Genomic DNA, 17,165 nt, shown 5'->3' with positions numbered 1-17,165 from the left:
CCATCAATGTTTTTACTTGTTTAACAAAATTACACAGAGGGACTAGGAGAACCATGTGAGAATGTGACAGGCTATTTAAGTTTACCCTTTTAAATGAACCAGCCTCCAGAGAATCCTGTAGCTTTTTTTCCCCACTTAGTCAGCACAGGTTTTATGAAGAAGGGATCTTAAAGATTTGTTTGATTTTGCTATGTCTTGTTTGTTCTGGGGCTCTCTGAGAGCAGAGGTCCCAGAGGAGGAGGAGATCTGTGCACTCCATTTCATACTTCCATTCCCTCCAAGGTCCTAAGGATATTCACATTTATTTTATAGTCCTACTGCTGCTCTGTCAACCATGTGCAAGTCTTTGTCAAGTGGACCGTGAATTGTACTGAGTTTCTCTTTCCCCTTGTCTCTAAATTGTTGCAGCATTCTGTCTTCTACACTTCCCTAGAGCAGAAAAAAAACGATTGTTTTCCTCTAAATCCCTATTAAAAAAGCATCTTTCTAAGCGGTTCAATGGATAACTGAATAGTGCAGTGTAACTGTAAAACTGCTAAAGCTGGCGGGGAAAGCTGTGTTTTCCAATTACATGAAAATAGGTTAGGTTTTCAACCCATTGATCAGACTCATGGATGTAGACTCTACCTTACCCTTAGGGGAAAGTCAGTTTGACCTAGAAAAAGTCTGCTTAACCCTTAAACAGCCAGTTACTCCTATTGCTGCTATTAGGCACTGCTACAGCTGATTCAAATAATCACAGTAAGCAATAAGAACTAAGTACTGTATTCCACAATTTAAAAGGTCTGAAGTACTGACCCTGGGGCCAACTTCAAGTAGGATAGCTGACAGCATGTAATTTCACTTTAAGCAAGCAAGATAATCCGAGAAGAGGCTCAGGACTGAATCCCTAGAGTCTGGCTAAATACATGATTTTAGAAAAACTGTCATTCATGTTTATTTGATTACTAAATGTTTTATTTAAGCAACTTCATTCAGTTTGTTCTGAGACATCAGTTTATAGAGCCTAAGCAGTCAAAATGGCTGGATACAAAATAACTGTACACAGTTTTCAGGGTTCCTGTATTCTGAGCTCTAAATAAGTTTAAAATTAGAAAAAGATTTTAACAATCTAAGCCATAAATATTTCAGGCTAATTATATCTCTCCCACATACTAATTATAAATCAATCAGAAAAACCTGCAATACATATTATAAGTAAAAATTTTAATTTATACAACCTCCAAAGGGATCTTAACTTTTTAATCATTATAGTAAAATAACAGATAGAAATTCTATAATCTAATGAAGATACGTGTATTATTCTTCTTGGCATGTTAATGTCTTTCAGTCTTATAAAGTTTTAATATTCTAAGTAGGACTGTTACCATCAGAAGTTACAGTCAGTATGTAATAAGCCAATCGGATTTTCTATTTCCCACATGGCTTGCTGTCATAAAATTATTGAACTAATTGCTACTCACTATAAGGGTCTCAGAAGCGGGCAGCCTTACTTTGGAGTCTGACCCATAAATGTGTATGAAGAGCTGGAGTAATCTGTGGCTACTTGCACATAAAACTGCTGAGCAGGATTTGAAATACTTTAGTTGTATGAGGCAATGAGGGTTGAGAAAGGACTACAGGTCAACCCACCCTTCTTCTAGTAAGGGCTAATTTATTTAGATGCCATTGAAATCATTGGAAAAACTCCCATTGATTTCAAGAGGAAACTGGATCAGGCCCTTAATCGCCAAGAAAAACGTTTCAAAATATCATTATCATTACTGTAGATTTTGTTTTCTTCAACTTTGATTATAATATGGATCCTTGTGGACTACTTTTGAAGAGTTTCTCTACAGTAAGTCAATCCAATAGTATTTTCCTCCTACTAGGATAGAACTCCATGCATGCTTGGTGAGGCACCCTTGAAAGCAGCACTGTGATTGATAGTGTGGCTGCAAAGATAGCTGGCAGCACACTTCCACTCTCTCTCAGTATGTTTCTTCCTGACAGCACAAATACATCCCATCCCTCAGCTGTAGCTTTGGAAGGATAAGGCAAGCCAACCCTTTCCCCACCTAACTGTTTTCCCTTTGCGGGGGCCCAGGGAGAATTTAAAAAAATCAATAAAATTAAAATACAGAAAATAACCCTCCCACCTTCACTAATGCTCAGTCCTACAGTGGTATCTAAAATATTTGCCTCTACACAAATGAAAATTAGATACACTCCTTTGTAGTGACTGTTGGAAAGGGGCTTGTGCTAGGGTGTAGGAGATGAACTGGTCATGCTAAAAGCTGCAGTGCAGCTCCTTCTGGGAGCTCGCTGAACATGCATTGACTTCGGTGATAGCAGCGGACAGGGCTAAACAGCAGACAACTATCAGTCAGTTTCTTTGTACTAAATCCATACAAGTCTCTTCTCAAGCATGCATGATTTAACTGTAGTAAGTAAACCACCTATTATAACTTGATTTATATTAACAATTAAAATAAAACATTATAAGTGTTCAGGAATGTTCAGTTCATTGTTCCATTTCAAATGCTGAGTCTAAACAGAAGCAAGTAGGCACAATTCATAAAGGGCCTGATTCTGCAACCAATTAACTGTGTAGCATTCATATGAGTAGTCCCATTGACATCAATAAGGATGCTTATGTGAGGAACTACTATTCAGGCTAAGAGATGAATAATTGAGCCTTAAGTATACAAATGGAAAACTCTTTGGCGTAATCCTCCCTTAACATGAGTGCTGTTTCCCACAACACACTCAAAGAAACCCCTGCTTAAACTTCAAAGCAATCTGAATTTTCTCAAGTTTTCGAAAGTAAACAGTCAGACAATGTATATGGCTGTCACTGTTGATTAGGTGAACTCTGAGGTTCTACAGAGGACATTGCTACTATTTCAGGCCCTGGACAGCCCAGATATTTTTCAGTTCCTTCTGGGTTTTCACTCTGGCTAACAACTATGCCTCAGGGCACGTTTTCTTAATAGGATATGCAGCTCAATGAAGTTAGCCACTTTCAGTCTGAATTTGATCTGCAAGGGTCTAATTCAATTCCCATTAAAAGACTCCCATTGACAACATTTAGCATTTTTTCAACGTACTATATACACTATATCTGCACAGTTTACATACTTTTGAAGTTACTTTGTAAGGTGATATTGGATCTTCACAGAAAGTGCAGGTGTTGGTTGCTTAAGAGAGTTTTAAAGTGGGAGACAAGGTGACATTTTAAATGCTGACACTGAAAAGAAGACAGAGAACATTTCAAAAGTTGTAAAGAGGATCTTTAATAATTGTGAGTTAGGTGGCTGGACTGTCCTCAACACTCATAAGGCTCAATCTGACTCCCCTTGGAGTCAAGGTTTAAAATTTACAAAAGAGCCTATGTGAGTGACTTTCAATTGGAGTTAGGTGCCTAACTGGCTTAGGTACTTTAGTAAATCCCACTACGTGCCCATCTGCATCTTTAGGCATCTAAATATCTTTGTAAAACTTGGCCTTTAGGCACCTAGAAATCTAAGTCTGCTTGAAAGTCATTAGAATTTAGATACCTATGTGCCTATATCAATTTTGAAAATAGGATTTAGGCTCCTAAGTCACATATGCACTTTTACAAATTTTACTCAAGGCCTTTTTTGTACTTTCTATGATGATTCTGTATCTTTTCTAGCTATTCATTTCTAGAAACCATAAATTAAGCAACTTCAAAAGTATCATGTAAACTGTGTAGATATTGTATACGTTAGAGATGAAAAAAGCTAAATCAGCAAGAAAAAAGCAAGCTGTTAAAAGTCCACTTTATAGTGTGACAATGGCTTATGAACATTTATAGGACATGTACCAAAGCACTTGAGGATGATGCACTGTAATGGCATGTCCAAACACCACAGTGGGTCTGAAAGGATTAAAGAACAATATTGGGCCCTCGTAGCCCTGCCCCTCCAATCATGGGAGCATGCTCCAACTGGACAAGAAGCTTAAAAAGGGAGCAAAGGGAAACAATCCCATAGTTGTGATCCCCATTCCAGACGATGTTGTGGTATCCTCTCAGACTGAGGATACCTCTCCAGGGGAGAGAACTCCAGCTATTAGGAAGAGACGGGTATTAGTAATGGGCAATTCGATCATTAGAAACATAGATAGCTGGGTTTATGATGACCAAGAGAACCGCATGGTGACTTGCCTGCCTGGTGCAAAGGCTGCGGATCTCTCGAGACATCTAGATAGACTTATGTGCTGGGGAGGAGTTGGTGGTTGTGGTACATGTAGGTACCAATGACATAGGGAAAGATAGGAGAGAGGTCCTGCAGGCCAAATTTAAGCTGCTAGGTAAGAGATTGAAGTCCAGGACCTCCATGGTAGCACTCTCTGAGATGCTCCCAGTTCCATGTGCAGGGCCAGTTAGACAGGCAGAACTGCAGAGTCCCAATGAGTGGATGAGACAATGGTGTAGGGAGAAGGGGGTTAGATTTATTAGGAGCTGGGAAAACTTTTGGGAAAGGGGGAGCCTATACAGGAAGGATGAACTCCACCTAAACCAAAATGGAACCAGATTGCTGGCACTTAACATTAAAAAGGTCATAGAGCAGTTTTTAAATGAAGGGCTGGGGGAAAGCTGTCAGGTGCAGAGGAGCACATGGTTCAGACATCCCTTAGGGGAGGATCTATTAATAGAGAATCTCTATGTCCTAGTGAGGACAAGAGGATGGAAAATGATAAAATACAGGTAGGGTCTGTAACAGTCAAATGAAAAAGAGTCCCATTCAATTACATCGTGTAATGGCAGACAGCTAAAAGGAGACAAGTTTTTTAAGTGCTTATATACCAATGCTGGAAGTCTAAATAATAAAATGGGTGAACTAGAGTGCCTCATATTAAATGAGGATATTGATCTAATAAGCATCACAGAAATTTGTGGAATGAGGATAATCAATGGGATACAGTAATACCAGGGTACAAAATATATCGAAAGGACAGAACAGGTCGTGCTGGTGCGGGAGTGGCATTATATGTGAAAGAAAGTGTAGAATCAAATGAAGTAAAAATCATAAATGAATCAAACTGTACCATAGAATCTCTATGGATAGAAATTCCATGCTCTAATAATAAGAATATAGCAGTAGGGATATATTACTGACTACCTGACCAGGATGGTGACAGTGATTGTGAAATGCTCAGGAAGAGTAGAGAGGCTATTAAAATAAAAAACTCAATAATAATAATAATGGGGGGTTCAATTATCCCCATGTTGACTGGGTACATGTCACCTCAGGACGGGATGCAGAGATAAAGTTTCTTGACACCTTAAATGACTGCTTCTTGGAGCAGCTTGTCCTGGAACCCACCAAAGGTGAGGAAATTCTTGATTAGTCCTAAGTGGAGCACAGGATCTGGTCCAAGAGGTGAATATAGCTGGACCGCTTGGTAATAGTGACCATAACATAATTAAATTGAATATCCCTGTGGCAGGAAAACACACCACACTGGCCCAACATTGTAGCATTTAATTTCAGAAAGGGGAACTACACAAAAATGAGGTTAGTTAAACGGAAATTAAAGGGTACAGTACCAAAAGCGAAATCTCTGCAAGCTACGTGGAAACTTTTTAAAGACACCATAATAGAGGCTCAACTTAAATGTATACCCCCAAATTAAAAAACATAATAAGAGAACCAAAAAAGAGCCACCATGCCTAAACAACAAAGTAAAAGCAGCAGTGAGAGGCAAAAAGGTATCCTTTAAAAAGTGGAAGTTAAATCCTAGTGAGGTAAATAGAAAGGAGCATAAACACTGGCTAATGAAATATAAAAATACAATTAGGAAGGCCAAAAAACAGAACTCAAGGAACAGTTAGCCAAAAACTCAAAAAAGTAATAGCAAAATTTTTTTAAGTACGTCAGAAGTAGGAAGTTAGGAAGCCTGCTAAACAACCAGTGGGGCCACTGGATGATCGAGGTGCTAAAGGAGCACTCAATGATGATAAGGCCATTGCGGAGAAACTCAATGAATTCTTTGCATTGGTCTTCACGGCTGAGGATCTGAGGGAGATTCCCAAATCTGAGCCATTCTTTTTAGGTGACAGATCTGAAGAGCTGTCCCAGACTGAGGTGTCATTAAAGGAGGTTTTGGAACAAATTGATAAACAGTAATAGTCATCAGGACCAGATGGTATTCACACAAGCATTCTGAAGGAACTCAAATGTGAAATTGCTGAACTACTTACTATAGTCTGTAACTCATCATTTAGATTAGCTTCTGTACCAAATGACTGGAGAATAGTTAATGTGACGCCAATTTTTAAAAGGGGCTCCAGTGGTGATCCCGGCAATTACAGGCCTGACTTCAGTACTGAGCAAACTGGTTGAAACTATAGTAAAGAACAAAATTGTCAGTCACATAGATGAACACAATTTCTTGGTGAAGAGTCAACATGGTTTTTATAAAGGGAAATCATGCCTCACCAATCTACTAGAATTCTTTGAGGGGGTCAACAAGCATGTGGACAAGCGGGATCCAGTGAATATAGTGTACTTAGATTTCAGAAAGCCTTTGACAAGGTCCCTCCCCAAAGGCTCTTAAGCAAAGTAAGCTGTCATGGGATAAGAGGGAAGGTCCTCCTATGGATTGATAACTGGTTAACAGATAGGAAACACAGGGTAGGAATAAATGATCAGTTTTCAGACTGGAGAGAGGTAAATTCTGATGTCTCCCAGGGGTCAGTACTGGCCCAGTCCTAATCAACATATTCATAAATGATCTGGAAAAAGGGTTGAACAGTGAGGTGGCAAAATTTACAGATGATACAAAATTACTCAAGGTAGTTAAGTCCCAGGCAGACTGTGAAGAGCTAAAAAAGGATCTCTCCTATTAGCCAGGATGGGCAAGAATGGTGTCCCTAGCCTTTGTTTGCCAGAAGCTGGGAATGAGTGACAGGGGATGGATCACTTGATGATTACCTGTTCTGTTCATTCCCTCTGGGGCACCTGACACTAGCCACTGTCAGAAAACCAGATACTGGGCTAGATGGACCCTTGGTCTGACCCACTAGGGCCATTCTTATGTTCTTATGAGTGCCTCAGCTCAGTAGGGAGGAGGAAGGGAGAACTACGCTGAAGGCTCCTGAATGAGGGTATAAGGAATAGGTCTTCATGTTCAGCCTGGTTGGGGCTGAAGGTTTAGTTGTTTTTTCTTTTGCTATCTTATACTGGACTTGGAGCCGAGGGGCACAAAAGATGGTAGGAAGTGACCCAGGAGGGTAACTCCGAGGGCACTCCAAGGTGCCGGACCCTGATTGGCTCTCACAGGGTCCTGGATTGGAGCCCAGTGAAGTGGGAGGGCTGGGCTCCCATACCAATTGCCCCTGCTGCAGGAGGTGCATGTGCCACATTCCCACCCCACTCACCTTTCTGGTAAGGAGAGGGCAAGGACATTGAGAACATAAAGTGAAACAAAGTCAATACAAGGGTGAAGAATTGGACTGAAAAGCTGTCCTGCTGAAGGGCGAGGCTGTCTACTGGATGTGCTACCCACTAGACCACCTGGCCCTCTGACAGCCCTGTTGTATGCACATGCACACACAACTCAGACTAAAATAAAGGCCAACACTAACAAAGCATTCCAACATCCCAACAGGTTGTGGACAGTGAAGTGAAACCCTAGATGTCTGTCCTCTCAACATTCCTCAAACTTACTGAAACAGTGAAAGCTCAGAATTGAGATTGAGCCGTCAGGAAGGCTCTTGTCCCCCCTCCCAAACAACTGCTGCTCAGTGCAGTAGGGAGCAAAAAAAAACATGGACAAGCAGCAGTGGAGCTGGAGCACTGCAGAGGGAAAGATGAGACACTTCCCAGTCCCTTGAATGCTCCTCCTTTCCCCTGCCAAAAAATAAATCACACACAAAAACAAACAGTATAATCAGGGCCAAAGGTAGGAAAAAGACCTACACTAATTAACATGCCATCTTCTTCCAAGGGCTGTAGGAAGTAATGTTTCTTGAAGCAATCAGCATTAACTCCCATGACATGCACCATGACTCTCCCTCATGAAGGATCATGGAGATGGACCTAAAGACAATGTGGTAGTCAGGATGTAATAGTTAATAAGGGGTATTTAAATGTAAATAGTACTCATATTTTGCACTTATTCAGTAACTTGAACCCAAGATAAAGTATGCATTAAGCCACACAAACACTATTGGGAGTAGGTATTAATCCCAACACTACAGTGTAGAAGTTAGTCTCCAAATTTAGCACCAATAACTTTTCAAAGGGCAATTCAATATTCTATGACTTTTCATAGTATAACATTTACCAGCTTTTGCAGAGTTTCCCTCGCTAAAGAATCACAGTGCCCAAAATGCCAGACTTATACAAACACACACACACACACACAGAGTGATAACGTTTCAGACATAAGCTACATTTGGATTTTAAAATTAAACATATTAAGAGTGAAGAATTAAGTGTTATTGCTCTTATTCAAGATAACTTAAAATTTCACCAAGATTAGCAGATAAAAATGATCATATCCATCATCTAATTCTATTCTCCAACATGGCCTGCCTAACTCAGCAACCACACCCAGCACAGAGATGCCTGGGAGCCAGGAAGCAGGCTGGCCAACAGGAGGCATAGGGGTAGCAGTTCTGGGGTAGTACAAGAGCCAATCTTGGCTCTGGGGAGGAATGGACATTGAATCCAGGAAGAGAAAAGGAGGGTGTGAAGGTGAGCAATGTTGTGTAGGGGAATCCAGTCTGCACACATCATCGTCTTTGTGCATATATCTGGGCTCTCCATAGTACTGTACCTGGTATGCAAGACCACCCACAGCCATTATTCACAGTACGCACAAAGTATATCACAGGCAGGGGCATGTCTGCCTGGAGGTGGGGGCAAAAGGGGCAGTTTGCCCCAGACCCTCTGAGAGGGCCCCAAAACTAAGTGGCATTTCAACCTACCAAACTGGGTCACAACACCGCTCACTGAAATTTGGCCCAGTGACCCTTCATCACACTGGAGGGGATCCAGGCCAAATCTGAGTGGCACCATGCTAAGTTAAAGTGACAGTGATTCACTTGTGCATACCATGTGAAAAATGTCTGGAGGCACCTCTGTGCCAGACCTCATAGTGCCCAAATGCAAAACCCATTTCTTCAACTTAACTTTTTCTCATTAGCCCATCACAAACATACACATAATCAACCTGATCTACTTAAATGCACAAATAATTATTTAAAAATATCTCCAACATTACAACTTTTTCCTGCAGAAAGAGTGAGAGTTTATGTAACACATTTAGTTTTGTTACTCTAATTTACTGGAAGATAGATAAAACGGTGCAGTGGGCCACATAAGTAAGAAAGATAGGTAATTTAGAAAGAGGACTGGAAAAAAGCTAATGTATCACTTTTCTTTTTTTTCTTTTTTTTTTTTTTTTTGAAAGAGTAAAAAAAGAATGTCTCAGGTAACTATAGACCAATTAGCTAAATTTCAATCCTGGGCAAATTCATTGCATTGAATGCAATCAGAAAATAATTAAAAGATTATAGTAATATAATTACTACCAGTCAACATGGTTTTATGAAAAACAGGTTTTGTCAAATAAACTCAAATAAACCGTTTTCTGATGAGATTACAAGATTGACATAATATATTTCAACTTCTGAAAGGCTTTGACTTAGTATAACACAGTGTTCCAGTAAAAAATAGCACTATACAAAATGTAGCATATATTAAATGGATTAAAAACTGGCTAATTGATAGAACTGAAAAAGTAATTGTTAATGGGAAATCATCATCAAATGATAGTGTTTCTAGTGGTGTCCTGTTCATGCACAATAATATTCAATGTCCTTATCATTATGCTTTCTTCTTAAAAATCATTCGCAGGGAAAAGACTAGATGGAAGTTGAAGATGGACAAATTTAGAATGGAAATAAAGCAACATTTTTAATGGTGAAGGTATTTATCATTAGAACAATTTACCAAGGGTTTTGGTGGATTTTTCATCACTTAAACTCTTTAAATCAAGATTGGATGTCTTCCTAAAAAAGATGCTCTAGTTCAACCAGATGTTATGGGTTTGATGCAGGAAACCTCACTGGGTGAAATCCTATAGCCTGTGGTATGTAGGAGATCAGCCTACTCTCCGTGATAATAATGGCCCCTTTCTGGCCTTAACATCTATGAATATGTAAATAATAACTCTTGGTGTACCTGGAAGCAGCACCTGGGAAGCCACTGCCAGGGTGTGAGGCAGAACTATTAATGTGTATTGAGATCCAACGTGTTCATCTAGTCCCCTCTCCCATCTCCACACCCCCATGCACTCCTATCTAATTCTCCCTATTCATGTCTCCCCCCCAACCCTTCAAGAGACTGACACTGATTTTTCAGGGGGAGTATGGGAAAGGCCATCCAGCCCAGCTGCAACTGCTCCCCCTTACGCTTATGCTCCTCTCTTGCATCCAGTCCCTCATTCATGCCTCACCCCATAACCTCCTTTGGAGGTATTAATCCTTCTCAACTGTAATACCAAAGACCTACTCAGGCCTGTCAAACTATGGCTGTCCTCTGCTGAGACACTGGAGATTCACTAGAAAGAGAAACTACCACGGGAGCAGAGGGGACGGTGGAAGGAAGCTTCAGTACCAGAGGGAGGGAGCAGAGGCTGAGAAAGGAAATTGGTAAGTGGTGTGTAGATGGGGTGTTAAGTGACTTAACTACTCATCGCCTTGCTTTTTATGATTTGTATTAGTAGGATATGCATTCTAGCAACTTTCACTCAAAGTTCACAAGGGTTTTGTGGGAAGAATATATATACACATACTAAAAAGGAAGGAACTTCAAGTTACATTGTCTCTAAAATTAGTTTTTACCAAACCAGAAGGAAAATACAGAATGCATTATAACTGAAATAGCTTTATAATGAAATACTTGTAGAGTCAAATTTCACTGTAATTTACATGTTAAAACAGAAAGTGAAGTTTAAAATATCTTGACTATTTTTGGTGAGGAAAGCATGAAGGCATAGGAGGGAAATAGCAATCCTTATGCTGTATTATGCAAATGAAAGGATTCTTGGAAAACGAACAATGATTCACATGTGTAATAGGGGACAAATGGTGACTGAACAGAGAACTGCATTTTTAAGCCAACTTGTTATTACCATGTTGTGCAAATTTTAACAATGAGCCTGATTTAGCAACACTTACAGGAGGAAGCCTTGCTTACCTGAGTAGTCTCATTGCAAACCATGGAGCTACTTAGGTAAGGATTACTCACATGAATAAAGTTTTCAAGATCACATACTGTTTACTGAAGACCTAGGGCTTTCTACACTACCCACTAGATCGGCGGGCAGTGATCGATGCAGTGGGGGTCAATTTATTGCGTCTAGTATAGACGTGATAAATCAACCCTGAGCGCTCTCCCGTTAACTCTGGTACTCCACCAGAATGAGAAGCGCAAGCGGAGTCGATTGGAGAGAGTCCACTGTCGACTTACCACAGTGAAGACATGGCAGTAAGTAGATCTAAGTACGTCGACTCATAGGCGCCGACTTCCCCTCTTTCCCATGGGTGCTCGACCCCCCTCTAACCATGGCCCGACCCCCACTCCACCCCTTCCATGAGGCCCCGCCAATGCATTGACTTCAGCTACACTATTCACATAGCTGAAGTTGCATATTTTAGATCGACCCCATGTGGTAGTGTAGACAAGACCCTAGAAAAAGGATTGACAATTCAGCAGCATTTATCTGAACAAGCACATGATCTAAGTGCTTGCATGCTTAGTCTATGCATACATTCAACGATAAACTGAAACACCTGTGAAAAGTCCAGTTAGTATGAATACTATTGCTCCTAAATCAAAAGCATTTTCAGAGTATTAAAAGCCTACTGATGGCTTTCAGATCACCATCAATTGACTTTGAGAATGTTCCTCCCCAATTAATTCCGCTACTGTACTTCGGAAAATCTGACAAAATATCATTAATTAGATTCCAACCACTTAGAACTGTGTGAAACTTGGCAGTTTTACTCTGCAGAAGTGCATGCAACTATTTTATTTGGTATCAATCCAAATAAATTCCCCCATCAGTTTCAGTTTGAGTTTTGTGTTTGAACAAATCCAAACAAGCAAAGTAAAATGCAGTCATATTCTCTACATTTCACATGGTTTCACAACATGACAATGCAAAAACTGCTAATTGTGCATGAAAAGTTGGCAAACCTCAGAGAGTCTATCGTGGATCTGGTTTGATAGGTAACTTTGGAATGAATCCAATGAGTTTTGTATAGCTGTGCTATAGTTGCATGGATTGACAGCCATCAAGCCACAAAAACAGGCAGTTTCGATATTGCTAACTCACTTCATCAGCATCTCTGTTTTTATTCCACATTTTGTAAAGTGATGCAGGCGTGTACATTTATGATGCTCTATAAAGGCCCTATAATGAGAATAATAATTGCTTTTGTTTTAAATCCGGCCAGGGTTTTACATCATCCCAGCTGCCTGAAGTCCCTCCACCCTCCCTTAGGTATCCTGGGATTCCAGTTCATCGGAAGCACCACTGCTGTTGTCAATGGGCCTGGTTCTGATCTCACATTGGTGTAAATTAGGAGGTCACTAAATTCACATCATATAAAAACAATGTCACTGAGAGGAGAATCAGGTCCAATGTCTCTAAAATGAAACTCACCACAATGGTTTGATTGTGTTAACATTTCTACTGCACACATATTCATTATGTATTTTTATGGACAGAAATAAGGAAAGAAGAGGGTGCATTCCTAGTAATGCCAGGTATGGGGATGAGGACAGAGGGGCATAAGAAGGCGAATGGGACAAGGAAAAGACAAAGAGGAATGAGGATACAAGATATGGAGTATCAGTATAAATATAAGGATGTAGAAGAGGATGGGATTAGAGATGGGGAAGAACAAGATAGGGAAGAGGAGGCCAGGGATGAGATAAGGTTGAAAAGTAGGTTTATGGATGCCACTGGAGGAAGGAGGATGGGCGAGCATGGAGGATGGGGATAAGTTTGGAAATAGATTAAGGAACAGGCTAGGATTAAGGAGAGGGATGAGCAGGAGATGGAGAAAGAAGAGTATAAGGAGATGAATAAGATTAGGAAACAGGGGGAATGGGATTGGGAAGTAGAACAGACACAGAGATGGGATGATCAGGACAAAGATATGGATAGGACTGGATGGAATGTGTGGAGGGGACTGGGATTAGGGATGAGGTGACGAATAGAGTGGAATTCAGCAGGTTAGGGATGGAATGTGAGAGAAGGCTGTAGGAGCAGGATGGGAATAGGAAGGAGGATGAGACAGTGATGGGACTGGAATGGGAATGTGGCTGTTACTGCCTGCATGCAGGGCCTGCCTTACCAATCCAACGCAGGTACTGAAAGAAGCGAAGGAGCCTGGGTAACGAAGCACAGTGCCACTGTAGTAACAGGCTCTCTCAGGCTGAGAATGGACAGCACCTGCGGGGCTTTTCCCCTCACCCCTGAGCCGCTCCTCCACTGCAAAGCCAGGTGCCAAGAAGCGGCTGTCCCTCTTGAGCAACAGGTAGAGCTCCCGGGCAAAGGCCGGGATCCTCAGCAACACCTCATCCCCATCCTCTGACGGTGGTGGCGGTGGTGGGGAAGGTGGCGGCGGTAACTGAGAAGCAGCGCCAGATCCCTGAGGATGGGGAGACCAATGATAGAATTCCTGAGACTCATATTCATCCTCCGCATCCTCCTCCTCTGCTACCTCCCCAGCTGGCTGTGGTTGTCTGTCTACTGGGGAGGAGACCGAGCGGACCTCGCGGGAGCTGCCTGCCACCTGGCTAGGTGTAGCAGGAGCACTGGTGCTGCTACTGCTGCTGTTTCCACAGCTGGGATCAGTACTGCAGCTGCCTCCACCACCACTGCCTCCAGCAGGCTCCTGCTGGCCTCTGCTCCACAGTGCTGGGAAGATGATCTCCCACTCCTCAGAGTCTCCTGATGCATGCAGACCTGCAGGAAAGCCAGACAAATAACAGCATATGCCACAAAACAGTGCTGCACATGCCACAGCATACCACTCATGCCAGTGAACACACATATATGCCAATATCCCCTGACTACACCCAGTGCTCCTAACCAACAAATGCATCACACAAAGCACTCCCTTGTCCCATTCCCCCTCACCCCAATGTACCTCCCCCACAATATGTTTACTTGCAGTATATTAGTCAGCCACTAGATGTCTCTGTGCTGTTTACGAGTTCTAGACAGGAACTGTGGTCCCTGGTAAACACTGGAGATAAGCTGGAACCCGAACTGTGTGGAAACTATTGTTTGTGTCTGTAGTTGCTCTCTTTAATAAACACCTCCTATATAAAACTAGAGCTGGACACAAAAAAAATGGCATTTAGAAATAAGTGTCAAAAGTTCCATGAAAATTTTATCCTGTTTTTCAGCCAACATAGAACTGGTCAACAAATTTGCTATTTCAATGAAACAAATGGGAGAAAAATGTCATGAACATTTTGACATGTATTTGATGAGCTCTGTTTAAGACTGACTGTGATTCTATATATCATTACAACACACCACAGCCAAATGCATATGCTTACCACACATGTGCATGCACACATCCATGCAACAATAAAACCTCCATCATTATCAAAGAATATTAATGATTTATTATTTTATGATTAATGATTTTATTATTAGTGATATGTGTATATGATATATAAATTATCACAATGCATGAAATACTCAACACAACAACATATTCAGCTGAATCTGTGGGTATGTTATGTGTGTACACATATACATTCTAGTCAGGGGTTCTCACAACAAATTTTTTGTTGGCCTCGACATGCAACCACCACCTCTTGCTGGTGGCTGCACTGACAGTATTTCTTGAAATACTTAATTAACTTTATGAAAAACAAATATATATGCACATATCCAAATCATTATAATTTATTGACTCTTTTTGCAGACTCAATAATAAAAATAATGTACAGTTGTCTCTCTTTTTTATAGGACCTAAACAGAATAGAAACACAAATAACGTACGCTGCAGGTTCTTGTCTTTTTTGCTGTTGCTTCTTTTCCTTTTTTTGGTTGCTTTTTTAAAAAGACTTGCAAGCTAGTAAGTCTGCTGCCGTGAAAAGTGATATTAACAAACATACAAATATCACTTTTCACAGCAGCAGCAGACTTACTCAGTCCTGGCAAGCCAGGGGACAAATTAAGACTTGGATGGGGAGATCGGTAGGGGGGAAGTAGGGAACGGGGTGGGGGGAATGCATGATGGGCCAGCGGAGGCAGCGGGGGACCAGGGGCAATGGGGGCTGAGCTCTGCAGACAGGCATTGGAGCCCTGTGACCAGAGCCTGCTGCCTGCCACCCCAGGGCTGGAGCCCCAACCCTACATCCCCAGGAAGGTGGGGAACTCACTAGCTCCTCCTCTTCCAGCATGTGTGGCTCCAGAGGGGGTCAGGGTCCAATCCCTACTGGTGGCCCTCAGGGACTGACCACTGCTTTGCCCCTCCCTCACCCCCTCTCCATCACTCTTCAGGGGGATGTAGCTGCAAGAAAAAGCCACTGGTGGCCGCATGCGGCCACAGTGGCCACATCTGAGAAATGCTTAAGATTTCTTAAGATATACTTAACCTTGCCTCACCGCAGGGGGATGGACTAGATAACTTCTTGAGGTCCCTTCCAGCCCTACATGTCTATGATTCTATGAATCTCTCTATGTGTGGATATTTTATATTACATATTTATATATAATTATTCATAAATTGTAGATAGATACACTATGAATAATGTTCTACTCATAATGGGTATATACACATATTATGAATACGAGTATACACACAGATAAATATTATGAATACTATGTAATACACACACAAATACTATAACCATTGTATACGTGGGAAATCACTCTGTGCCATATGATCATCTATACATATGTTATTGATATATATGTTACCAGATCCTGCATACAATACTGATTAGTTGCAAAGTAACATGTACAGGTTGGCTACAAATAAGAAAAGAAAGCAACAGTAACATGCTGGACCACTGATTTTCCCCTTCTATTAATCCCATGCTATGGAAAGTACAGAAATGAGCGCCAAAGAAAGGGATAATTTTACCTGAAATGATCCCATTTGATAGGAAACACAGCTGATAAAAAACGCAGCAAATGTGGCTCAGTCGCATCCCCGTTTTCTTCTCCATCCACTTCACTGTCCCAAACACACCGAGGGAGCAGCCTATTCACCCTCTTTATTTATTCCTGTTTATTAGCTTCTGTTGCTGCTGCCTGTCCTGAATGGGTTGTGCCCTGAACTGCCCCAGTTCTTTGTATGGTTGTGGGTTGCAAGTTGCTGCCTCTTCACAGGGTTTATGTCCGACTTTGTGGGAGGCAGGGAAGAAGGGAGGGGGGAGAAGTGGAGCGGTATTAAAATTTGCAGCAGCTCCCTGGTGGATTATCTGATGAGTCTATTGTCTGATTTACAGGAGGCAGCCGGAGGAGAAGGGAGAGCCGGAGTCCGGCAGAGTGAAACCACCTCAAAGCCCGCAGAGAAGCAGAGGCCAGTTGGAGAGTCGCGAGTGTGCCCTAGAAAGGAGAGGCAGCAGCACACGCAGAAGCAGAGAAGGAGGAAGAGAGTTATCCGTGCGCAGAGCGTGTCACCCTGCACAGCTGTAAGGGGGGATAGCGGTGGACAAGCGGCGAGAAGGCGAGAGCCGTAAAGGCAGCACCCGGAGAAGAGGAGGCAGCGTGTGCCCCGGCTCTGGTCACCGCGCTCTGCGACCAGGCGGCTGCGAGCTCTCCCTGGTGGGGGGGCGGCGGATTAAGTGGAAGGGGGGGATCCCCCAAACTCCTGCAGCTTGCTCCCGATTGGTTGCTCCGGCCAGCGCTATTTGCATGCCCCCAAGCCAGAGGTACAGCAGGCAGGTATAACCCCGGCCTCCCGCTGCTGCTCCGGGGGGGGGAGCTGCTGCTGAGCCTGGGCACAATGCTGCAATCCAAGCGATTTTCCAAACGCCTTTGAGTTGCGTTTCAGTGTTAAGGCAAGGAGCGGGAAGATAATGCAATTAGTCACGGGATTCTCCAGGGCTTCCACACACAGCCTGTGCCTCAGCCCAGCCCCCCTTCTCCCTGCTGCCCGT

At 42.2% G+C, this 17,165-nt stretch overlaps 1 protein-coding gene across 1 annotated transcript in view; it reads right to left on the bottom strand.

The window, feature by feature from the left end:
- The window catches only part of ADAMTS19 (ADAM metallopeptidase with thrombospondin type 1 motif 19), a 278,728-nt gene extending 261,865 nt beyond the window's left edge, over positions 1 to 16,863 (bottom strand). Inside the window, exons 1-2 of the mRNA XM_073344873.1 lie at positions 16,145 to 16,863; positions 13,388 to 14,001 (exon numbers count right to left, since the gene is read on the bottom strand). Coding sequence (XP_073200974.1) covers positions 13,388 to 14,001; positions 16,145 to 16,229 — 699 coding nt within the window. The 5' untranslated portion in view covers positions 16,230 to 16,863. The remainder of the gene's footprint in view (positions 1 to 13,387; positions 14,002 to 16,144) is intronic.
- Positions 16,864 to 17,165: the final 302 nt, after the last annotated feature.

This window comes from Lepidochelys kempii, chromosome 5 (assembly GCF_965140285.1).
Source record: "Lepidochelys kempii isolate rLepKem1 chromosome 5, rLepKem1.hap1, whole genome shotgun sequence".
NCBI lineage: Eukaryota > Metazoa > Chordata > Testudines > Cheloniidae > Lepidochelys > Lepidochelys kempii.
This window is presented reverse-complemented; position numbering and strand designations above follow the sequence as displayed.